Genomic DNA, 27063 nt, shown 5'->3' with positions numbered 1-27063 from the left:
ACTGGAATACTCTCTTTCAAATTCTAAAGGTGGCAGGGGTAAAATACAGGGAGCGAAAGGCTATTTACAATTTGTACAGAAACCAGATGGCAGTTATAAGAGTCGAGGAACATGAAAGGGAAGCAGTGGTTGGGAAGGGAGTAAGACAGGGTTGTAGCCTCTCCCCGATGTTGTTCAATCTGTATATTGAGCAAGCAGTAAAGGAAACAAAAGAAAAATTCGGAGTAGGTATTAAAATTCAGGGAGAAGAAATAAAAACTTTGAGGTTCGCCGATGACATTGTAATTCTGTCAGAGACAGCAAAGGACTTGGAAGATCAGTTGAATGGAATGGACAGTGTCTTGAAAGGAGGATATAAGATGAACATCAACAAAAGCAAAACAAGGATAATGGAATGTAGTCTAATTAAGTCGGGTGATGCTGAGGGAATTAGATTAGGAAATGAGGCACTTAAAGTAGTAAAGGAGTTTTGCTATTTGGGGAGCAAAATAACTGATGATGGTCGAAGTAGAGAGGATATAAAATGTTGGCTGGCAATGGCAAGGAAAGCGTTTCTGAAGAAGAGTAATTTGTTAACATCCAGTATTGATTTAAGTGTCAGGAAGTCATTTCTGAAAGTATTCGTATGGAGTGTAGCCATGTATGGAAGTGAAACATGGACGATAAATAGTTTGGACAAGAAGAGAATAGAAGCTTTCGAAATGTGGTGCTACAGAAGAATGCTGAAGATTAGATGGGTAGATCACATAACTAATGAGGAAGTATTGAATAGGATTGGGGAGAAGAGAAGTTTGTGGCACAACTTGACCAGAAGAAGGGATCGGTTGGTAGGACATGTTCTGAGGCATCAAGGGATCACCAATTTAGTATTGGAGGGCAGCGTGGAGGGTAAAAATCGTAGAGGGAGACCAAGAGATGAATACACTAAGCAGATTCAGAAGGATGTAGGTTGCAGTAGGTACTGGGAGATGAAAAAGCTTGCACAGGATAGAGTAGCATGGGGAGCTGCATCAAACCAGTCTCAGGACTGAAGACCACAACAACAAACAATATTGTCTATTCTTTCTAAATGCTATTCCGATTTGCTTCTACATTCGTCCAGCATTACAAGAATTTGTAAATGGGATTCCGTACGTCCTGGCAAGGAGTGTGTGTCACAGAAGTGTACTAAAGAATTTCATTTCTTTGGCTATTAAATGACTGTGATCTTTAATGTCCACGATTCACTACCATTTAGAATAACCGGCACTGTCATCATATAGTACAGCTTCAATTGCGTTTCGGTCGGCTCTGTTCTCAGTTCTCCGCACATTGCCTGGTATCTTCTTACTGTGTTATTTACCTGCCCCTTGTAATTAAACGACATATTACAGCCTACATAATTATGATGTTTAAACTGTTCTAAAATTCTGTCATCCATAATGATCTTTGTTGTTAGTGAATGTCTGACCTGGAATGCTGTGATTACTGATTTTGAGCTAGAAATTTGAGACTTACATTCCTTACAAATATTATGTTGTAAATGAATAGCTCTTAGAAGACTATCTTACATTTTTGCATAATAACTAAGTCCTTAGCATGTGGCAGCGCATTTGAAGTGGTCCTTCTACCTTAAATCCAGGTGACGCCTGATCCTTCCAGCCATCCACACAAATGTTACAAAGCGTGTGTGACACCAGAAACCCTCGTCTTACTCACTGATTAATAATTAGATTTCCCCCACTAATTACTCGTATAGAAATTAAATCTGAAGCAGGTGCCTTTATATAAACTTTTTTTGCAGATTGCCTGACTTACTTCATCGAAAGCCTTCTCCAGATCTACAAAAATCACATAGGTGTGCAAATTGTATTCTCTTCTCTTGTCTGTTACCTGCTACGTAGTAAATACATTGTCAGTACCAGTTCTTTTACAGAACCCTTCGCCGGCCGAAGTGGCCGTGCGGTTAAAGGCGCTGCAGTCTGGAACCGCAAGGCCGCTACGGTCGCAGGTTCGAATCCTGCCTCGGGCATGGATGTTTGTGATGTCCTTAGGTTAGTTAGGTTTAACTAGTTCTAAGTTCTAGGGGACTAATGACCTCAGCAGTTGAGTCCCATAGTGCTCAGAGCCATTTGAACCATTTGAACAGAACCCTTCGGTTTTTGCAATAGTGCCTCTGTTATTGACTTTATTTAATTACCAGTGTATAGTTTATACGTTGAATTTAATATACTTATACCTCTGTAGTTTTTGAGTTTATTTAGAACAACAGAATTCCTGACTGATAGAACAAAATAAGTTTTATGGTCTGTTAATAACGAATTCGTTTCGCGTTCATATTTACAGACTGAACAGACTTACGAAAAAATTTTTAATTTCATTTCCAAATTAAAAACACTACATGATGCCTGGAAGATAATAAGGAATTTGAGAAAACTTAACGCCTAATGAGACACCACACAGGACAGCGAGCGTTTCAGGCAACTGATCAATACTACAAACTTTCCTGACCAACAACAAAATTTACAAACTAGGAGGGTGATGTCAAATGGACAGAGGCAGGTCATCAGCCAACGAACGAAGAAGTTCTGATAAGATTAAAAAATGTAGCTTTGTCTTAGGTTCCAAGCAGTCTACAATTGCGAAATTCCGTTATAGGAAAAAAGGAAGAATCATAACCCGTATCACCTACGTACCGTTGTGGGTTGACGCCTGACGACTGCTATTTTGACGATGATATCGTGAATATAAAAATCAGTATCAGTACAGGATGTAGTCTAGAAAGACACTAAAGTACTGGATGGTACCTGTAAATTCTACATTCTCAGCTACCTCATCTTGAAAGGGAGATACGGGTGTTTATTTTCCCTGTGAACCAGCTAATATTAGCAGACTATCTGGAGACACGCAGTTCCGTCGCCTGTGGACACAGTTTGCTATAATTATCCGCTGTTTTGCAGACCGCTACATGCGATACGACCGCGCTATCGTGACAGACCGTACAATTGCGTAGCTAAACTTAGGATGATCTGTGTATGTCCCGTTTTACTTGGGCCACGAGCCAAATGTCCAATCATTGCTCTGAAGTTTACACTGCCCTGAGCTCCGTCTGCTGGCTCCATCCTGTCTTAATCTAAGCTGCAAGTAAGGCTTAACTCTCATTACATTATCACTCTTTAATTTTGCTTTTATGAGTAATGTATTATTATTGTATTTATTCTATCGAAAGCCACCGATAGCTGTCTTCCCCCAGGACCGTATTACGAAGAAATTGCTCCGATGTCGTCATACAGTAGTTTCTAAGCGAGCTGCGGATTACAGTCATGTCCTTCGTGTCCAACCCATGCCTCATTATTCTCAAGGACTCCATTTACTGTAGTTCAGATGTTTCAACTCCTAGTGAGACCAATGGTACTAGCCCCCGTTGAATGTACCAAACCGTACTTGTCCTGCGTATCTCTGATGCTAATCGCCTCTTACGACCTACATCCCTCCTCTCGGCCTGTCCCAAAACGCACACCATATTCTCTCTTAATCCCTTCACCTGTAATCGAAATATTATCAGAAGCATAACGTACCGTCATCCTTATAATTCTGGATACAAGATACGCCACCATTTCATCGTTTTCATTTATTCAGTTATCTTATGTAAAGGCAGAAAATCGCTGCTCGCTGTCATCCCACCGACTTATTGTGTAAAAATCAGATAAGTAAAAAAATAAATCGAATCGTACACTCCTCAAGTTAGCCTTTGGGCCCTGTCATTCAGTGATCCCAATCAACTCTTACAATTTGACATCCGTCAGTAGCCAACTATACCAGCCCATCAAACATGCAAAAATCCAAGCAAGAATGTTAGGAAAAGATAACTCGTAAACTCGGTCCTCTAGACCTTTACCTCACAATTCACAGACGTCCACTCTAAAACAACTCGAACTGACACTCCATCAAAAATTATCTACACATATAACAGTATATGCCAATTTCGTACGTCTCCAAATACTCCAAATCCTATCCCAGGACTTACCCCATCTTCCAGATTAAAAGCCCTGAACCATATCTATCCTACCAATTAAAACTAAAACCTACTTCCACCTATCCTGCTTATATGAAATCTTACTAATTTCTATACAGCAACAATTAGATCAGTCATAAATCTATATCTATCTCCCATTCTTCATGTAACAGTCTCTCCTGTACTTACCATGTATTAATTTCTTATCTACAGTTACCAGGAACCATCACAGTATCATCTTGAGTGTTCAAGGTAAGGTTACAAAAAAATTCTGTTTGTGAATCGAAGGTGAAAATGTCGCCCTGTGTTACATCTTCTAAATCACAGCCATCTCACAAAACAAATAATTCCAAAATCTTCAGCACAACTATAACTGACAGTTCCCGTCCAAGCACCGCCTTATCAGTAGATAACCAGTATATCCAGAGCTACATCTATGCTCTAAAAGCCAGCTTACGATTTATATATGAGGCTACTTCCGCTCTCTAAACACTAACAGTTATCTTCTCCGTAATGCACAGCACTACTCTCGAAGCGTCTGCCATTGCTAGGAAAATCTCAAGAACTCCCGTGTTTGCTCCACGAATCTCCGACAAAACACGCAGCCCTTCGTTAGATCTTCTCTACGTACTCCATTAATCCCACCTGCAAAGGCAGCAACCAAGAATCAGTCTTCCAAACTTTTTTTAAGTCATTTCTTTCGTGGATGAGACACATGTCCTTAAGATTCTTCTAGCGAATCTCAGTCTGGCATTTCGTTTTCCTATAAACCGTAGTTGGTGAACTATAGAAAAATGCCAGAAATCACAAATACAGTAGGCCATTTCAGTTTGTGGGATGATGGGAAAGGCGAAAAAAGTTTGTACTCACCGCTCATGAAGTTGTAGATGATGGGGTTGACTGCTGAATTGGCGTAGCACAGCCAGTGGGACAGCATCGAAATGACGCTCGTCGCATCATTCTGCGGGATGTCCATGGTGTACCTGTGCGTGCAGAGAACCAGACTGAGTCATCTCTTCATACTGAACAACAGTTATTTCACTGGTACATACTGAGGGGGTAAATATTCTGAGTGAAGTTAAAAAATAGTAAGATGAAATTCTGTATTCGTATGCTCTTTTCTTTAATTGATGCACTTTTCTGAGATCACCAGGAATTTGAGAACAATTTCTGACCAATGTTCTAAGCAATAATCAAAAGTATCTCAAAATTCCAGGAATATATACACTAATCGAAATTTCAGTATACGTCAAAATTAGCACACATACTTTAAGGGATGAGCTGAATTTGCTAATTACCAAAGTAGTAAGAACAGATGTCTAAAAATATAGAAGGCTAATCCACTATAGATAGCATATCTGACAGTGTTCACCAACTGTGAAAATTACACAGATTGTACAGTTCATCTGAAAGTAAATAATCATCATTTTAACTTTTTGGAATGATCGTTGTTATGTAAAGAAATAATAGTGAACAACACTTAAGTAACAATTAAAAAATTCAGTATTCCGATGGTGAATTGAAATATTTTTTCAGTAAGTTACTACTGTACCAAAAGCGTTCTCCAGTACTCCTCCAGTCGACATTCAGGGAAGACGGTAACAGTTTAGCACAAATCGGTCTCATGATTACTTCTGCATGTGAGGTGAATCACATACCCCATGCCGCGCAGAATGGCCGAGCGGTTAGAAGCGCCATGTTACGGATTGCGCGGCGCCTCCCGCCGGAGGTCGAGTCGGGCATGGGTGTGTGTGTTGTTCTTAGCATAAGTTAGTTTACGTAGCGTGTGAGTCTAGGGACGATGACCTCAGCATTTGAACATATACACCAATACACCAATGATCGTCAACATTTTTTGTCCAAGAGCCGATACTGACATTGTGCGGCGGTATCTCGGGCCGTATATGTACCAATTTGATTATTATTTGGTAACCTCCAGAAATTGAGATATTATCAGCCCCAGTAGACTACCAACAGAAATGTGGCGATAAATTGGCTGCCGGCTCCCAAGTAAAATGTCAGCACTACTGGGAATAATTTTTGTCACCTTTTCACTACTTCTGAATGCTGCAACCCTCAGTGATCGCAAAGTTGTGGCACGGTAAGTGCCTGATGAAGTGTTGGTGTCTGTGTGAGTAGATGATTAATTGATTAATAATAGTAATTCACTTATATTTAAATGCATTATGGATTATGAAGCACGCTCACAAATGCTAACTAAACGACTTGAAAGTAATTCTTCTTTTAGCTCATTGCTTTTTATTGAAACTGCCTGAATTTAATTTCTATTCCTTGCTCCAAATGCACCGACGCAGAAAAAATCGCAACACAAAGAAGGAGTTGTGCGAGGTAACCGAAAAGTAGATAGGCCTGTTTTTACATCTGAAAGATGATGTCTATTCAGTTTTCTTGCCGGTCGCATAAGAGTGGCGCTAATAGTGCCACTATCAGGATGCAAACCAACTTCAAGTACACTCATGATCATAAATTAAGGATAATTGCAGAATGTAGTGCCACACAACGTGGCACTGCACAAAACTGGAGCTAATAGCGTAGGCACATAGGGAACACACATGACCCAGATCTGTAAGTCCACGGTATTAGTCATAAGTTGAGAAAACCGTCCAGAAACATATGTGCTGGAAAATGCCTCTGTTTCCTGGGCAAGTACCCCGACATTAATATGGGATATGATCACCATGCACACGTACACAGGCCGCTCAACGGGTTGGCATATTCTATATCAGTTGGTCGAACTGTTGCCGGGGTATAGCCTCCCATTCTTGCACCAGTGCCTGTCGGAGCTCCTGAAATGTCGTTGGGGTTTGAAAACGTGCAGTGATACGTCGACCGAGAGCATCCCAGACGTGCGCGATGGGGTTTAGGTCTGCAGGACAGGCAGGCCACTCCATTCGCCTGATATCTTCTGTTTCAAGGTACTCCTCCACGATGGCATCTCGGTGGGGCCGTGCGTTATGATCCATCAGGAGGAAGGTGGGACCCACTGCACCCCTGAAAAGGCGGACATACTGGTGCAAAATGACGTCCCGATACACCTGACATGTTAGAATACCTCTGTCAAAGACATGCAGGGGCGTACGTGCACCAATCATAATCCCACCCCACACCATCAAACTACGACCTTCATACAGGTCCCTTTCAAGGATTGGTATCTGGTTCCTGGTTCACGCCAGATGGAAACCCTGCGAGAATCACTGTTCAGACTATACCTGGGGTCACTGTTCCAATGACCATGTGCTGTGTTCTTGACACCAGGCTTTATGGGCTCTCCTGTGAGCACGGGTCAGTGGAATGGTCCTTGCAGGTCTCTGGGCGAATAGACCACATCTGTTCAGTCGTCCGTAGACTGTGTGTCTGGAGACACCTGTTCCAGTGGCTGCGGTAAGGTCCCGAGCAAGGCTACCTGCAGTACTCCGTGGCCGTCTGTGGGCATTGATGGTGAGATATCGGTCTTCTTGTGGTGTTGTACACTGTGGACGTCCCGTACTGTAGCGCCTGGACAAGTTTTCCTGTCTGCTGGAGTCGTTGCCATAATCTTGAGATCATACTTTGTGGCATACGGAGGGCCTGTGCTACGACCTGCTGTGTTTGACCAGCCTACAGTCGCCCTAGTAATCTACCCCTCATAACGTCATCAAATATGTGTTCTTTGAGCCATTTTCAGCACACAGTCACCATAGCAAGTCAGAAAGCGTCTGAAAACTTACCCGCTGCACCTTACTCTGACATGCACCAACACACATCTGCGTATGTGGACTGCTGCCAGCGCCACCCTGCGACGACCGTAGCTCAAACGCACGGCATGGTCATACCCCGAGGTGATTTAAACCCGCAAACCGCCCACCAGAGCGTTGTTTCATCATGTATCAGCATTATCTTTAATTTATGAGCATGAGTGTATATGCCGTAACTGCCGTGAGCGTTAGTTTCCTATGACATTAGACTTGGTGAGTTGATGTTAGTCATGAATGCTTTTAAGGTGGCAATGACACCATTATCAGCATCGCACTGAATTCAACAAGGTCGAGAAACTGGATGTTCCCTCTGCCTTACTGCAGAAAAACTCGGCAGAAATGTAGCCACTGTACATGACTGCTGGCATTACCGAGAGTGAAGACCATCTTGTTCGCCGTATGGCTATGGCGCATCGTACTGCGTCTCCATCAGCAACCTGAGCAGGAGTTGGCACCACAGTGACACAACGAACTGTTGCAAATCGGTCACTTCAAAGCACAGCTCCGAGATAGTCGCCCTATAGAGTGCATTCCACTGACCACAAACCACCGCCATTTGTAACTTCACGTGATGTTAACCGAGATCTCACTGAAGGACAGTATGGAGATCTATTATGATTTCTGATGAAAGCTGGATCTGCCTTTATGGCAGTTATGATTGTGTGTTGTTTGGAAGAAGGCCAGTTGACGGCTTGCAACCAACCTGTCTGTGTGCTAGCCACACTGGACCTACACCTAAAGTTATGGTCTGGCGTGCGATTTTGTATGACGGTAGGAGTCCTCTCGTGGTTATCCCACGCACCCAGACGTCAAAATTGTAGGTCAGTCTGATGATTCGGCCTATTGAGCTTTTTGGTGACGTTCATGAACAGAATTCCAGGAGTGTGTTTTCCAACAGGATAACGCTCTCCCACACAGCGCTGTTTTAACCAACATGCTCTACAGAGTGTCGATATGTGGCCTATGTCTGCTCGATCAATGGATCTGTCTCCAGTCCATCACATGTGGGACATTATCAGACGGTAACTCCAGGGTCATCCGCAAACAGCAGCAACCGTCCTTGTACTGACCTACAGTACAAAAGGCATCGACCTACATCCCACAACCTGACACTCGGCACCTGTACGACACAGTGCACGCACGTTTGCTTGTGGTATCAAGTACTGATACCACCCCACTGGCGTCATAGCAACGGAAGTGCAAGTTTACTTGAAACTCCAGTAACGGTCTTGCGGGATCCGGCAGATCCAATGGAGCACGCCCGCTGGCCCACTCCTCTAACGGCTCGGTACAACGACCGCCCTCTGCTGCCGTAATATAGGATGATCGACGGCAGCGTGTCACGCCCACTCGCTCTCGGAGACGCTCCGCAAAGTGATGCTACCCAGACCCCGCCTGCTCGCGGCTACTTCATCACCGTCTGTACTTTAGGGCAGGGATACTTCGTCTTGTGTACATTGTGATAGCGGGACTCTGTTTCTTGCTGCCCTATTTGCACTGAGTTTTCCTTCAATTGAAGAAATACAAGTGAATCTTCTGTTTGCCGTGTCACTTATTCGCTAATAATTTCTGCTCCTGTTCAGCTTTACTACGATGAAAGTTGCCGCACAGCTCTGTACCCCATCACTCCTCACCGTTGTGTAAGAAGTCGTACTCAACGTCGTTACCTTGCATTCAACTTTCTGGTGGTTACACCAATTATTATTGTACCAGCATTTCACATTTGCAATGGCTTATTTTGGACTTAACATTACCCTGTGATCTTGCAATGTTGATCATTTAAACGTGGTACCTACACAAATGTATATTCCAAATTTCATTACTCTACATAATTCGATTTTTTTTGTTTCGTTTTTTTCTCGTCAGTGTATGTACAGTATTTGAAGAGGACCATCTATATAATACGCATTCAAGAATCCCCATTACTTCCATTTTAAATTTGTACCATAGCAGTTGTAGGTGAAAGTCGCATATGCCCATGAGTTGTTCGCTATTGAAGAACAAAAAAAAGTAAGTTCTCCTACTGACGTCGACTAATCTCTCAGTGGATGCGCTGCTTACCCTTCTGCCCCTGAGATAAGCGACCAACCCTACTTACCTCACTAACATCAAATAAAATTAAGCACATCTTAAAATATTACTGTCTCTGCATTCTTGTTCATCCTGAGCAGGAACCCACGCTCCTAAGAAGCTCTTGATGTTTTCGGGTTCCAATATTTATTATAAAATACGGCTGATAACCACGAACCGCACTAAAAGTTAACTCTGGCCGTTTTGATATACGAGTACACTATCAGATTAAAAGGAGACGGACATCTATTAGTTACATTCTGATGGGGATACGCTCACCCTTCAACTTTACGATGACTTTTATTTTTCTGGGGACACTTTCAATGAGGTATCTAAACGCCTCTGGAGTAATGGCAGCCCATCCTTCCTCAAGAGCCAAAACTAGATAAGGTAGTGATTTTGGGCAGAGATGTCCTGAGCTAAATCGACATTCTAACTCACCTCAGAGGTGTTCCAGTGGGTTTGTGCAAGGACTCTGTGCAGACCAGTCCATTTCAGGTCTATTAGTATCCACAAACTATTGCCTAATAGATGCTTCCTTATTACAGGGTGTATTGTCATGTTACTACGAACAGACATCGTCTTCGAACTATTTCTTAACTGTCCACATTACACAATGCTGTAAATTGTGTTCATATCTATCTCCATTCAGTGTTTTGTGAACACATTTGTATAACAAATAAATGGTTCAAAACAACGTTTTACGAAGGTACATTATTCAGGTTATCCATCGATCGGAACGCTGCTATTATGAAAAGTACAACCCAGATCAGGTTAGCACTCGACTCGTGTTGTCTCTGCAAGTCCACCTTAGAACAAAGTGGATGAGCCGTGTGCAGCTCGCGTTCATGCCTTTTGATCTTTGGCATTTTGTCACATCGAGTGGCGTCTTGTTTATTCCTTACTGGCGCAACGACGTTGCTGGCTTGCCTCCTTTAGTGGCAGCAGCTGCGCTTATCGACACTAGTACTGTCGTACTATCAGTGGTGGGACCGCTAGTATTTCCGGGTGGTGTTGGTGTGTGTGGCAGTCAGTCGGTAGGGACGGAGCAGCGAGGAACTCTCGGCGGCGCAAGGCCAGGCCAGGACCGCTGGCGGCGTGCATGCGCTGTCGAATCGTGAGGCGCTAGCTGCAAGAGCTACAAAGTTTGTTGGTGCTCAGTTAACCTGTTATGAAGCCTCAACTATTGTGACACCTCTTCGTTCATTTGCGGGTTGTTGGTTCCCGGGCTGTTCGGGCTAGCAGCAACGTATGATGTGTTGGGGTCAGTGAAATCTTGCAGCTGTCTTCCTATATTGTCATTAATTATTAAATTGAGTGTTACTTACCAGTGAAGTGCACCGGCGGTATTTTCTGCTCTGTGGCCGTTAACGCCCTTGTTACCTGCCCTGGTCGTTAGCGTACATTTCCGGCAGTGTGCCTTTCCTTGTCGTGTTGGTGCTGTCCGGCACGGCGTGTAGTTCCACAGCTTTTTAAGTTGTTTCGTTTACATTTGCTTAGAGTGTTTATTGTTCCCTTGGCTGTTTTTAAACGGCAATTTCTGAAGACCTAGTGCTGTTCGTATCCTCGTCCTCGGCCAATATTTTCGATCGTTGTACCGTTGGTCGGATGAGAGGAATTGGTTAAATTGTTGGTCGGTCCTTGGGCCATCCCTAGTTTTGGTTGCCATCCGATTATTTAGCTTCAACTTTTGGCTGCCTGTCTCACCTCACATTACGTTTGAGCTGCCTTCTCAGGCCGACCCTTGGAACACTTCTGAGCGCCACTTGTTCTGTTCGTTTCAGATTGTGATTTTCATTTTAGTTTGAAGTATTGTGCGAGTCCTTCGGCCGTGTATTAATTCACTTCTTTTATATTTTACATAAAGGCCTTCAGCCGTGTTAAATTAAAATTTTGAAGATTGATTTTCTTTAAAAAACTTTTTCCTTAAAATTTGTTCTATCTGAAATTGCTTGTAATCCAGGCCCTAACCCGTTAGTTGATCGATGTGCTCTGAGCCTTGAGCCGTGTGTATTCTTTAAAGGGGTTTATTTGAAATTGTTTGTCTGACTTGTGGTTCAGGCCTTCAGCAGTTGTTTCAAATTTGTTTGTGGTCTTCAGCCGTACAATAAGTTAATATTTCCTTAATTAGGCTTTTGACCGTTCTGTTGTAAGTTTAAAAAGAAATTTCTTGGTTAGAAAATTGTTTATTAATGTGTTTTAATTATGGTTGTCCTTCAGACGTGTAGTGTAGGGCTTCAGTCGTATTTGTTTTCAATTTGATGTTTTTTATTTTAATTTTACCTTCTATTTGTAATTGCTTTTGATATTTGAGCCAGGCCTTCAGCCACTCTTGTTTTTGTTGTGGTTTTGGGCCTTCAGCCCAGAAAGCATCTCAAGTTCTTTAACTAGGCCTTCAGCCGTATTGTTTAGTTGTGATCTTTTAAAGCACTGTGTAAATGAGTGGTTCTTACAAAAATAAAGTTGTGTGTTTGATTGTGCAAGTCGCAGTAACTGTTTACGGCCCCATCCACAATCATAACCTTATCCTGTGCGCTCTCTGAGTAGCTACCAACCTGGTTCCAATGGTTGAGGGACAATGTAAAATTATGAAGACCTTCAGCTATCTCTGTTTCGAATGCTATTTATTTGATGGTAGGTTTCGAGGTTCCACTACGCCATTTTCGGGCCCACTGACCAACGTGCAGGAGAAATCCAACCTGATGTGCAGTCTAAATTGGGGCTATCTTCAAGTAATCGGTACTCGTAGTGTTCTGATTTCAACAATCGACCTCTTTGTTCATCAGTTGAAGATTGCTCTTCAGTTAACAGACGAAGAGAACGAGACGGTGGAATGCGCTTTCAGTTCTCAGTTTCATAGCCAGAATTGCTATGACCAGCCCGGCCCTCGTGGCGCTGTGTGTTGCACTCTGCTCGCCACGAGAGGATTGGGCGACGCTGAAGCAGCACCGAGCACCACCCTACTCTGCAGACGTACCTGAGGATGAAACTTCCTGGCAGATTAAAACTGAGCTACCCAAGCACGACTCACGCCCCGTCCTCACAGCTGTACTTCTGCCAGTATCTCGTCTACCTTCCAAACTTTACAGAAGATCTCCTGCGAAGACCCGGAACGTGAGTCGTGCTTGGGTAGCTCAGATGGTAAAGCACTTGCTCGTGAAAGGCAAAGGTCCCGAGTTCGAGTCTCGGTCCGGCACACAGTTTTAATCTGCCAGGAAGTTTCATATCAGCGCACACTCCGCTGTAGAGTGAATGTCTCATTCTGGTACCTGAGTATGTTGAGCAGGTGGACGGGCAGGTAGCAGAGCGCGAACATGACGACGACGGCGACCAGCATCTTGGCCGCCTTGCGGCGAGACCGCAGCTGCACCTCGGTGGCCGCGTTGCTGCTGACCGTGCTGCGCCGGCTGCTGCAGCTCGCGGACGACGGGAGCGCTGCAAAGAGGCGACCGCCCACACCTGAATCCATTCTGAATGTGTGATTGTATACAGTACTCAACATTTGTTCTTACAACGGAACCTCCCCATCGCACCACCTTCAGATTTACGTAGTTATAAGTTGGCACAGTGGGTAGGCCTTGAAAAACTGAACAGAGATCAATCGAGAGAACAGGAAGGAGTTGTGTGGAACTATGACAAAAAAGCAAAATATACAAACTGAGTAGTCCATGCTCAAGATACGCAACATCAAGGATTGTGTCAGCTCCGGAGCGCCGTTGTCCCGTGGTAAGGAGCGCCGTGGTCCCGTTGTTAGCGTGAGCAGTTGCGGAACGAGAGGTCTTTGATTAAAGTCTTCCCTTAAGTGAAAAGTTTATGATGCAAAAAAATTTTTAAAAATAAAAAATAAAAAAAAAGATTGATGTGCGAAGGATCAATGCCCGTCTGCAGTATGTGAGGAAATTTTTCCTCGAAGCAAGTTATCTTAGTGACGAAATCAGAAGCAACATATGTATCACAGCGCGCGACATCATACTTGAAAGAAAGTTAAATGAGGGCAGAAACAAAACTGAAACGAAATTCCCTAATTGTGATTGGAAAGCTGTATGGCGGAACATCAACTATGCCGAGCTATCTACAGATGCTATTTCCGCATGGTACAAAACAGTTATCAATGTCATCAGCAGCAACGAGAGACTATATGGCGTCGGTTTAAACCAGACACACCTTTGTGCAAAATGCAATCTGGTGCATACACTCATCCACAGATTCACCTGTGGCGGCAATGTGAATAACTGGAATTGGATCAGGCAACAAATCGCCTTTCTCACCAGATCCTTGACGGCATTTACAGGGTGTTACAAAAAGGTACGGCCATACTTTCACGAAACATTCCTCACACGCAAATAAAGAAAAGATGTTATGTGGACATGTGTCCGGAAACGCTTAATTTCCATGTTAGAGCTCATTTTAGTATCGTCCACCTGCGCTCAATGGAGCACGTTATCATGATTTCATACAGGATACTCTACCTGTGCTGCTAGAACATGTCCTTGTACAAGTACGGCACAACATGTGGTTCATGTGCGATGGAGCTCCTGCACATTTCAGTCGAAGTGTTCGTACGCTTCCCAACAACAGATTCGGTGACCGATGGATTGGTAGATGCGGACCAATTCCATGGCCTCCACGCTCTCCTGACCTCAACCCTCTTGACTTTCATTTATGGGGGCATTTGAAAGCTCTTGTCTACGCAACCCCGGTACCAAATGTAGAGACTCTTCGTGCTTGTGTTGTGGACGGCTGTGATACAATACGCCATTCTCCAGGGCTCCATCAGCGCATCAGGGATTCCATGCGACGGAGGGTGGATGCATGTATCCTCGCTAACGGAGGACATTTGGTACATTTCCTGTAACAAAGTGTTTGAAGTGACGCTGGTACGTTCTGTTGCTGTGTGTTTCCTTTCCATGATTAATGTGATTTGAAGAGAAGTAATAAAATGAGCTCTAATATGGAAAGTAAGCGTTTCCGGAGGCATGTTCACATAACATATTTTCTTTCTTTGTGTGTGAGATACGTTTCTTGAAAGTTTGGCCGTACCTTTTTGTAACACCCTGTATAACGCCATCACTCCCCCTGAGACCAGACATGACATACTTTCCGAAATTAAAAACGAACGCCATTAACTGGTTACTGGGAAAATACGTTAGTTATGTCATCAACAAATTTGGGTCGGACAACGAGATAGAATTCCGCTTTTACATGAAGTGTGAATATGCAAAACTCAGCACGTATCGCAACCACAAGAAGCACTACGGCAACATGCTGAAGATCATTTTTGAAAGAATGGGTGTCGGTTAAATATGTGGAACCACTACAACACTTCGAACGAGAACGAACAGAAGAAAATTAAAAGTCACTTGTGTTCTTATTATTATTTACTATTACCTTGCTTCCGGAACTTCTATGCTACACGAAGAGTTTTTTCAAAAAATCTTGTTCAGAATTACTCGTGTTCGACTTACAAAGTATTTGTGTGATTCAACAAGAATTGTTAAGTTTTATCTGTGTTCAGTTTCTACTCAGAGAAGAGGTTTCTTTGTCTTTCTTACATCATAGAATGGGAGTTCTGTGTAAAAAAAAGTGATTAACGTGAGCAGCTGCGGCACGAGAGGTCCTTGGTTCAAATCTTCCCTCGAGTGAAAATTTTATTTTTTTATTTTCAGACAATTATTGTCCGTCCGTCCGATGCGAGGTAACTGCGCCGTAGTATGGGGACACATAATCAACATCGCTCTCCAAAATTCCAAGACATGTTCAAATTTGCTTGGACATATGCAGGATTTGACGGTCTACACACAGAAAAATTTGAAAACGTTAAAAACATATGTTTTGACAGAACACAGGGAAAACTGTGCGACTGTGAAAGTGTTGCATTCATTTGTTGCAGTTTATGTGACACTCTCTTATGTTTTCATCACTATTTTGGGAGTGATTATCACATCCACAAGAAAACCAAAATCGGGCAAGGCAGAAGAATCTTTTTATCCATTCGCCAAGTGTAAAAGTTAGGTCGGTCGACAACACATTCCTGTCATGTGACGCACATGCCGTCACCAGTGTCGTATAGAATATCTCAGACGTGTTTTCCTGTGGAGGAATCGGTTGACCTGTGACCTTGCGATCAAATGTTTTCGGTTCCCATTGGAGAGGCACGTCCTTTAGTCTACTAATCGCACGGTTTTGCGGTGCGGTCGCAAAACACAGACACTAAACTTATTACAGTGAACGGAGACGTCAATGGTTCAAATGGCTCTGAGCGCTATGGGACTCAACATCTGAGGTCATCAGTCCGCTAGAACTTAGAACTACTTAAACCTAACTAACCTAAGGACATCACACACATCCATGCCCGAGGCAGGATTCGAACCTGCGACCGTAGCGGTCGCGCGGTTCCAGACTGAAGCGCCTAGAACCGCTCGGCCACACCTGCCCGGTGAGACGTCAATGAACGAACGGACAGATCATAACTTTGCGAAAATAAAGGAAGTAAACTCAAGGGAAGACTTGAACCAAAGACCTCTCGTTCCGCAACTGCTCACGCTAACCGCGGGACCACGGCGCTCCTAAACTCACAGACTCCTTGATTTTGCCTATCTTGCGCATGGACTAATCAGTTCCACACAACTTCTTCCTGTTTTCTCGATTGATCTGTGTTCAGTTTTTCAAGGCGTATCCCTTTTCCAACTTATAACTAAATCTGAGGGGGTTGCGGTGGGGAGGTTCCCTAGTTAGAGCTTACAAGCATGCACGTGTTCGGTTACATTTCTCTTGTGTCAACAGAGTTTTTGAAATGCAGCTGTACACTCCCACTTCCCTCAGCGGTGGCGTAGTGTCTTGTTCAACAAACAGTAAGTGTATTCACTTGTCAGACAGTTAGGACGTACCGTAGGGATTGGTGCTCCGGCCGTTGGCGCTGACACTTCGCCGACTGGACGTCTCCTGAGCCTGTCCGGGGATGGTGTCTGAGCGCCAGAGGACGCGCACGATCTGGTAGTAGGCGACCGACATGAAGAGCAGCGGCAGCGTGTACAGCAGCAAGCTCTTGGCGCCGTGGAACACCATCTCGGAGTCGTAGCTCCAGGTGCTCTCGCACTGCGTCAGCAGCACAGAGTCCCAGTCGCGGCCGCGGGCCCTCAGCACCACCAGCTCCGGGATGTCTGCGAGCAAAGAGTTATCGGCCAGAGTCATATAATCAGCTGATTCAGGCATGCCTAGTATCATATTGGAGCCCCATTCGAGATGCTGATGATGCCCAGTCATCGAAACGTGCATTCCATATTAAAAGCTTCTGATAGCCAATCTGATTCCTGACCTCTAAGATGCCACCTAAACTAATGAGGATTGGTGGAAGATGGGTAAGCCCATTGAGCCGTGGTGCGCCTTTTCCGGCACAGCAGCTCTTTGCCACGTCACTATCGATTACCCGCCTGTACTACAATCTTTGCCCCTGTTGTGATCTGGGGGCTGTTTTGCCGTCGCGGCTGTTGGGGTCGGACTCGCCACGAGGCGGAAGGACGGAGGAGGAAAACACGCGGGCTCGGCCAGCAGCGGCGCGGCCGGTCTACCTTGCAAGACGGTCGCGAGTTTGTGGTGGACCTGCCTTATGTCAACTCCGGGCGCTGTTCGTCGCATTGCCTTGGTGCCTGTTTTCTCGGAGAGACCCATCCCTCGAGACCATCTCGAACAATGCTCTCCATCGAAGGTGTAATTCATTTTGTTGCCTTCGTTTCATTGAACGAGTTGCGTTGCAGCGAGTGTACTTGTTGGTTGGTTGCCATAACGTACGTGTTGCTGAAGTAAGAGGAGCCAGCAAGGTATGTGACCGCATGGACAACAGCAGTCACTACTTCCTTTAAAAAATCAGTGTTCCCAAATGAGGTAGTAACTGTAAGGTTGTTGTTGTTGTGGTCTTCAGTCCTGAGACTGGTTTGGTGCAGCTCTCCATGCTACTCTATCCTGTGCAAGCTTCTTCATTTCCCAGTACCTGCTGCAGCCTACATCCTTCTGAATCTGCTTAGTGTATTCATCTCTTGGTCTCCCTCTACGATTTTTACCCTCCACGCTGCCCTCCAATACTAAATTGGTGATCCCTCGATGTCTCAGAACATGTCCTACCAACCGAGCCCGTCTTCTAGTCAAGTTGTGCCACAAGCTCCTCTTCTCTCCAATTCTGTTCAATGCCTCCTCATTAGTTATATGATCTACCCATCCAATCTTCAGCATTCTTCTGTAGCACCACATTTCGAAAGCTTCCATTCTGTTCTTGTCCAAAGTATTTATCGTCCATTTTTCACTTTCATACATGGCTACACTCCATACAAATACTTTCAGAAACGACTTCCTGACATTTAAATCTATACTCGATGTTAACAAATTTTTCTTCTTCAGAAACGCTTTCCTTGCCATTGCCAGTCTACATTTTATATCCTCTCTACTTCGACCATCATCAGTTATTTCGTTCCCCAAATAGCAAAACTCCTTTACTACTTTAAGTGTCTCATTTCCTAATCTAATTCCCTCAGCATCACCCGACTTAATTCGACTACATTCCATTATCCTCGTTTTCCTTTTGTTGATGTTCATCTTATACCCTCCTTTCAATTCACTATCCATTCCGTTCAACTGCTCTTCAAATGGTTCAAATGGCTCTGAGCACTATGGGACTTAACATCTCTGGCCATCAGTCCCCTAGAACTTAGAACTACTTAAACCTAACTAACCTAAGGACATCACACAACACCCAGTCATCACGAGGCAGAGAAAATCACTGACCCCGCCCGGAAGCGAACCCGGGAACCCGGGCGTGGGAAGCGAGAACGCTACCGCACGACCACGAGCTGCGGACAACTGCTCTTCCAAGTCCTTTGCTGTCTCTAACAGAATTACAATGTCATCGGCGAACATCAAAGTTTTTATTTCCTCTCCATTGATTTTAATACCTACTCCGAACATTTCTTTTCTTTCCTTTATTCCTTGCTCAATATACAGATTGAATAACATCGGGGATAGGCTACAACCCTGTCTCACTCCCTTCCCAATCAGTGCTTCCCTTTCATACCCCTCGACTCTTATAACTGCCATCTGGTTTCTGTACATATTGTAAATAGCCTTTCGCTCCCTTTAAGGTATAGAAGCTATTAGGTCATAGGCTTGTAATTTTCTGCATACCAAGCTTACACAATTGTCGGCTACATTGCAGACTTATGCAACCAAATTAAAGTGCACAAAACCTAGTATCGTTGTGAAGTTGCGCATTTGAATAAAATGATATTATCTTGAAATTTTTTCCATTTCATCTTTGAACACATTATCAGCCTTAATCATATGTGCAAATATTGTTTGGCAAACTATCAGAGTGTAAAAGTCTGATACTATATTTTCAGCATTGGATTTGTGTACAGTTCTTAGTTTTACAGCGTTGATTTTGCTGTAAAACTTGTCACTTCTATTGAAAGAATTTATTGGTTCTTCGTTTATATTGTTGTTTATTGATCTCTTAACTTATATTAATTGATGTTTGCTTGGTGTTTGCCGTGTCTTCTGCGGTCTGTTTGTGTTCCAGTTTTCTGCGTGTTGGGGTGTGTGATAGCGGCGCCACGTTCTGCTTTGGTGCACAGAAGGTGTGACGTGTCGGCTAATGGGAAGTGACTCCCGGTTGAGCCCCGGCGTTTAGGTGTTGTTTTGGACGGCTGGTCTGCTTCTTCCGGTGTTTTAAGTTAAGCCACCTTTTTCCCGGGGCGGCCTGGCGTCACTGCCCGTGTGGTAGACATTTAACCTGTGATGTGTATTTAAAAAAAGAGGTTTTTAATTTGCTTGTGAATCAATTCTGTTAATTAACTTGTTGTGCCCCTTGTGTTATTTTGGTTCGTAACGAACTGGTGTGCTTGTAAATCGCTTTCATATTGCAGATTATTGCCTTAAAACAAAACAAAAAAAGTTCCTGTGCTACCTTTTAAAATCCCTTCAATTTTAATATATGTTTCTTAAGTACTGAAATCTCCGAGTCTCATCTTTTAAGTCATGTGATTATATATTTGATATTGCCTTAAACACGGCCACGTGTTGATTGCCTCTTATCTGTTTTATAAAAGCTTGTTTTGAATAAATTGTCAATTATTGATTAGCTAGTTGTTGTGTTAAGGGGTGACATAGTAGGGACCTTGACCTTCAATGCTAACTGTACCCCTCATCCCGACTTCCTAAGTCACATCCATCTCACTAGAGGGTATCCAGTAGGGTCAAGAGCAGGTGACCTGGTGAACAGGTAGGCGACTCTCACGCATTTAGAGTGTTCCTCAAGCTATTCTGGCTCTATTTGGGAGAGGTAAGGGATGTGTACCGTCTTTGTGAATTTACAGAGTGCCACTGATCAATTAGATGTTCATGAGAGACAATAGGCCTCTATAGGCTTAAGGAAATAACTGCAGAGACTCGTCTTTTGCGATGAACCAAGTTTGGTTGCACCATGAGCGGTTTCAATGCATCTATAAATATTTCACTTCAAGGTCACTCCACAAGCGCATTAAAGTTGTCAGTATTACAGAAAACCCGTTGACGCTATCACATTTGCTGTTTTATGTAAACATTGCGTGTTAGTGTGCGACCGCCTACTTCTTTACAGTTGTGCTGTGTTACCTCCTGACTACAGTTTCTGTTTATTAAAGAGTGTTACCAAAACGACGTCGTTTACCATGTGCGTCATATAGCGCCGTTAAATAAACAGAGGCTTTCAAATTACTACAAAAGACGCCTGAGTTTAATATGTAAGGAAATGAAGTAGTTTCTGTTCATGGGACTGCGTCGATTCCCACTGATGAAGCTTCTGAACGCACCTCGAAAACCGTAGGACTTAGTCAAAGAACTGTTATAAGGAAAGGGGTACTACTTTAAGATTTGCAAGATACTAAAGTAAACCTTGTGAAACAAAGTCTCTGTGGAGGAAACGGTGATATTTAAGTACTCCTAGAAATAAGGAAAACCGCCTAGTCCAGTTACAGAGCTTGATTCGCTCCAAAACGGTACAGTTACTCGACAAATTCACGGATATTGTGGCAGGAAAGAATGTGAGCTTCTCCAGCGGGAAGATGTCACTAAAAGTGGTATTAAAAAGTTGGGCTTCCGCTTTAAAAAGTTAGACGATGGAAACTGTTGCTCGAAAAAGCCTATGTCATTGCGGCTAGTAATATTTTCTGACATAAAACTGTAGGCAAAGACATAAATTCTGTTATATGCTTAGATGAAACCAGGGACAACGCTGGGGAAGCAATTGATAAATGCTGGACAAATGATACTCCGCATAACAGCGGTCATCAGCCAACGGGAAGAGAGCCCCGATTAATTGTGGCCCATGTATCTTCTTCAAACGGTGATGTTGGTGAAGGACTTTTAGTTTTTCGATCGAGAAAGACCTGTGACTGCCATGAGGATATGGGCCACCCACAATTTCTGCAGTGATCAAAAAATTTGTTACTTCAGTTTAGTGTTTCGATAGTGTTTTAAGTGGATAATAAACCCTACCGTATTGTGGTGTTAGAACTCCAATAACTAGTGACCGCAAAGAAAGTACGGTGCTGTGGTTACAAGAAAGAGACATTGCTGCGGCCATGATCATGATGAAGCTGGTGTTATATTCACTTGTAAAACAAAATAAGCCTGTGACTCCTACATATGTTGTAGATGAAACTGCAAAGGAACAGGGTCATATGGTAATTTCGCTACCGCCTTATCATTGCCATTTTAATCCAAATTAATTGGTCTGGACTGATGACTAGGCTAAAATTCGAAATAATAACAACGGAAGAGGAAAAACTGCCACGTGAAGGTCTTGTTACTGTAGACGCCACCTCATAGAGGAAGAAAGTAAGACTATGTTGTTAAGCTTATTAGAGAAGCACGGACTATAGGCGGAATTACAAATGAGAGGAAACGGTTAATAATTTCCCTTTATGATGACGATGGCGATGAATACAGTTTTTGCGCCGATTCTGATGATAGTGAAGAAGAATTGGATGGAATTGTACCACTGATATCGTAAATTGGTGAATGTAAAAGTATACAGAATTAATTCTTTCTGTCCGCAAGCGAAAAGGCTAAGCCTCTTTTTCATTATTTCGTTGTATGATTGTGGATAACGTGTTCCTTGTTATGCTTAGGTGTGCATTATAATACGACGTTTTACATACGGCTTTTATGGAAAAAATTCGGAACGACTTCTCATAGAGATTGTCATTAACTTCGGGTATTATTTATTTCCCGATTTCATATACTATCAAACGCTGTTTCTCCGTAGTAGTTCCCTGCATTGTTAGAAAAACATTTTTTCCTGTACTTAAATATACATTATGATGCGACGCCTTTTATACATGTTGATTGTAGCCTATATTACCAAAAGATACTTCGGAGCCATCAGCTGTGGGCGTGTGCATTGGCAGCTATTAAAACCTTGCAATCGCAGTGTAGCCAACTACACGCGAGCTGTCAAGTGACATGTTTATAGGACCGGGTGTATCAAATCGTACTCAAATCTACACACGTTTAATGATTGTTCATAGTATTATATTGTATTGTATTATGGCTGTGGTAAGATAGAAAAAACTGAATGTGGTGAGGTATCAGGTATTATTTACTTCATAAGATCGGGGTTTAATCCTGGTACACACATCATTCTGAGAAACATAATTTATTTTTTCCTGATATGTCAAATGCTCAACACTAAACAAGGTTTACCTACAGCAAACAGCTTCACCGTGCTATACAGGATGTAAACAAACCAAAGAGCATGACTATAGTTAATGTTTAAAGATTAGCGTTGTAGCAGAGCTCTTTTTCAACAGTTGCATTTTGAATTAGACATAAAAACTTAACACGCTGTTGGCTTACGTTGATAGCAATGTTATGTGGGGAAAGGTGCAGAAAGAGTTTGAGAATGCAAGGGGTGGGAGGGGTGTTCTGAGGTGGTGTTGATTTAAGATGATATGCGGTGATGTGTGGTTATGAATGAAAATCTCTTTGTTCCAAAAGGTCTTTATTCCCTTGTCTACACTGTGTAGGATGTGAAGGTTGGTTTTTATGTTTGTAATGGAGTTATGTGGCAGGTGGGAACAAAACTGGATTTATTTAGAGTTTTAAAATGGAGTGCATCAATATGTTCTTTGTTTTGAATTTCAAAGTTTCTTCCACTTCGCCTTATGCGGTAGCTGGAGTAGCTGTCACAAGTTAGCTTATATATACCAGACTTGTGAATAACTGGGTTGGCTGCTTTAGTGTTAAGAACTATTTTGTTTTGTTTCTTTCTTTTTTGCAAAAACTTATTTTGACTTTGTATGGAGCGAGGTAGGACAACATATTACCGAAAAAAGGGATACTGACGTATTTAATTTGCTCTGCTGCTGAGGACTGGTTTGTTGATTATGTTTGCGTGGTTTTAACATCTAATTTGTCAACTATGAATGGGTCATAAGAAGAACTGCAATATATTGTTGAGTTGTTTAGATTTTGTAGCGGATACATATAGTGTTGAAATCAAAAAAATTATCTCCATATCATGTTTGTTGTTCAACTGCAAACTGCTTCTTTGGATGCGTATTATTATTTTCTTCTGCTAAGTTCTCTACTTCAGTGGTTGTATTATAATGCAGCAAGACGTCATCAATGTAATATTTATAATAAATGATTGAGTTCTTTTCTGTCTAGTTTGATATAAGAAATCTGTTGCTTCATCATTAATATAGACGTCAGAAAGTAGGCCAACTAAGCACTGCGCTTTGTTAAACCAGCATTCAGATATAGATTTTGTTATGAAAGGTAAATAAATTGAAGGTAATACTGAAATAGTACTAACTCGAGCAAATTCAAAATCAGTACTTCATAGATTTCTACACTACTTTTTATGATGCAGTAAGTTAATTTTTATTAGTCTGAGCGTGTGTGTTGTACATATATTGGTGCATAGGTAAACTACGTCGCAGAATGTAAATCTTGCTAATCTGGATATTGTGATGTTTCTGGCCCTGTGAATCACTAAATCACTACTGTTTATGGTACCTGATATCTCTGATCCTATGAATCAATGTTCTTTATGGAGTAGTTGTTTGTAAATTTGTACAATTTACTGAAATTTTAATGAAGTTTTGTAGTGATTTTGTTCTTAGGAAGCCGCGGGATTAGCCGAGCGGTCTGAGGCGCTGCAGTCATTGACTGCGCAGCTGCTCCCGGAGGAGGTTCGAGTCCTCCTTCGGACATTGGTGTGTGTGTGTTTGTCCTTAGGATAATTTAAGTAGTGTGTAAGCTTAGGGACTGATGACCTTAGCCGTTAGGTTCCATAAGATTTCACACACATTTGAACCTTTGTACCTAAGACTACGTACTAAATTGGCACCTTGGTGTATTGGGTGTCCAGGTTCATGAATTTTCGGCTGATCTTAGCTTTGGGGCTGTTGGAATCATTATTATGCAGTGTTTTGTCTCTGTGGATGCTGGAAGGAAATTGCAGTTCTTTAATAGGATTTTCCCCTTATTTTAGGCTCCTGCATCATTCTCCGGTGAACGTTTATGATAAACATCAGAGTTCCTTACGTTCAGTTTCATTCTAGGCAAACATTCCAATTCCACATGCAGTACTAGATTTTTGTTCGAGTTCTCATTTTCCTTAGAACTTGTGAGGATCAATATCCAATTTCTGTTCTATCATCTCAGTTCACAAGCTGTTCATCGAACTGCTTTTCCAGTCACTAAAAATACTATGAACATTAATGTGAATATAAGATGATTTCGTGATGTCTTTGTAAATTTATAGTGATGTAAACACACGTGGTTCGTTGAAAGGAACTTGTATGTAACACATGAGATTTCATTTTCGGCACAATAGCATTGTATATACGCAGTGTTCATACAATATGGGTCTTTAAGAAGTTACTTTTCGCTCCTGTTTAAGAACTACACTGTGCAACTCAGTTAAAGGCTCACTTTCTTGGAACCCCCTGCGACTGCCTGCAACCTTCCTCCGTAACAGTGCAAAAGCATGGAACTCAACTCGTGGACGACGCTTCAAACATGAAGGTGTTGAGACGTGCGAAAAAAGGGTCAGACCTCAAACGTTCATGTATCTTGTAACGTGGGTTCATGATGTCACATTGGCACCAAATTTTGCCAAAATGTTGTCCAACGCCGCCGTTCATGTGTCACACGAGGTGAAGGTAACCACAGACCCTCTCATCCACATTCCACCTCATTTATGGCGCCTTTGTCATGGAAGTCAGAACCGCGACGCGTAGAGTTGAAATCGCGATTTTCTTGTGGGTGACCGAGGAAAATATTTCAGAGAACGTCATTCAGAAGCGACAAGAAATGGTCTCCAGACGTGGTTTATAGGGCATTGGGCGTTGGTTCCCGCTTATTATTTCTTGATAACTACTTTGGACACTGCTGACACCTCCCCTCCCCCCCTCCTCCCCCCGGAACGTTTAAACGCGTCTCTAAGGACACTGGGGGCTGCCTGCATTCCAATCGCAGCGCGCCCACCGTTTTTGCTCTCGTGTACTGATTGGAACTACTAGAGACCATTTACAACCATTTGCCGAATCAGAAAAGGGTGCTTCAGCATTTTCAGCCCTCTTGTTTCCCATCCGACTGTGGCGTGATCATGGGTAGGGAGGAGGGTTGCGACGTTGACAATTTCGTTAAAAAACGGCAAAGTGCTCCTCTAAGACCGCCCAGTTCGACAAGACACTCAGTGGCATCCACATTCCTCTACTGAGAATTTTAAAAATTTATCTGTACTGAAATAAACTGTGTAGTGGTCCTAGGCGTCTGCCAGCTGGTATCTGAGATCGGAGGGGTCGCCTGTCTGCTGGCAGCTAGGTCCACTACACAGATTGTCTCAGTACAGATACATATTTTTTAAATTCTCAGTGAAGTTGAGTGGGTGCTACCGAGGATGTTCTGAGATCTTAGCGAAACCCTTTGTCTGTTTATTCAGGGATGTGTCGATGTCGTAACCTGCCACCCACCTTATGATCACGCCAGAGCAGGGTGAGGAACAGGAGGGCTGAAAATGCGCAAGCATCGTTTGCTTTTTCGGATCACGTTCAGATTTCGACGAATGGTTATAAATAATCCCTAGTGATCCCAATCTGTACGTGAGGTCAAAAATTGTAGTCTTGCTACACTTCGCAGGATTCCATGCTTTTGCACCCTTACAGAGGAAAGCTATAAGAACTTTTGAGCCAAATTTCAAACTTCTGTGTAGAAATGGGAGACAATTGCGGGGTTAACAAAAAAGTTATTCTGCTGTGTTGTTTATAAGGAGCAGTCAAATGCAAATACGACAGGTGGAAAAAGGGGCGGATCACTTTCGTTGGGAATGCAGCCCAGAATGCTGGGGCTTTCAGCCGTGTCAAAGATTATCAACAATGTCGTAATTTTGTTTATCGCACTGGCAACTGTCGTTTCCTACCGCGAAATGTGTGGGAATCAGTACTACAAGGAAAGGGGTGGTTTCATTTACGTTCTTTGTGTCACCCCATGAGACCTTTACTTGTCGATTCTGAACGGCTGTGTGACTGAAATATATTCCTCGGCCACAAATAAGATTCAACGCTGGGTGTCTGGACGTCGCAGATCTGACTTGCATCGCAGATACGTCAAAAGGAGCGGTTTAATGTGAATGACAAGGACTGTGAGGAACGTCTCATCGTATTGCTCGTCTATGGCGCGGTCGGGGAGGTTTTTGGTGAAATCTGGTAGCAATCCGACATCGTGAATCCACGTACATGACACATGAACTTCTGAAGTCTGACTTGTTTTTCGGTTGTATCGATACCTTTCTGTCCGAAGTGTATTCGAGCTCAAGGGTGACGTCGAAGGGTACCACGTTTTTGTAAAGTTATGTAATGTTACACAAGAGTGTCGTTGGTACCTTTGCGCCAAATTTCAAATTTCTGCCTCGGAATGGGCGTCAATTAAGGGGCATCGAGAAAGCTCATTTAATTCTGTTGCGAAGTTTATGAGAGGAAGTCAAGTTCAAAAGAGATAGATGGAAAAAAGTAAGGAAAATGATTATAAATTCAAACGTAAGCCCCTTAGCTGTTAATACATTTATTTCTCTGTGAGACTGTTAATACATTTATTTCACTCTGAGAATATACAGTCAGGTCTTCGTAGAAAAATGCTTTCGATTGCCCACGCAACCATGATTGTATCCAGGTTGCACCTTTTTGTTCGAAATAAATCGATGGCCAATTA

General features: G+C 42.9%; 1 protein-coding gene across 1 annotated transcript in view; it reads right to left on the bottom strand.

Moving 5' to 3' along the window:
- The window catches only part of LOC124803188 (orexin receptor type 2-like), a 67440-nt gene that overhangs the window by 21868 nt on the left and 18509 nt on the right, over positions 1-27063 (bottom strand). The window contains exons 3-5 of the mRNA XM_047264371.1: positions 16703-16979; positions 13089-13235; positions 4865-4977 (exon numbers count right to left, since the gene is read on the bottom strand). Coding sequence (XP_047120327.1) covers positions 4865-4977; positions 13089-13235; positions 16703-16979 — 537 coding nt within the window. The remainder of the gene's footprint in view (positions 1-4864; positions 4978-13088; positions 13236-16702; positions 16980-27063) is intronic.

Source organism: Schistocerca piceifrons, chromosome 6, assembly GCF_021461385.2.
Source record: "Schistocerca piceifrons isolate TAMUIC-IGC-003096 chromosome 6, iqSchPice1.1, whole genome shotgun sequence".
Lineage (NCBI taxonomy): Eukaryota > Metazoa > Arthropoda > Insecta > Orthoptera > Acrididae > Schistocerca > Schistocerca piceifrons.
The sequence above is the reverse complement of the archived record's forward strand: the minus strand, read 5'-3'. Positions and strand labels throughout refer to the sequence as shown.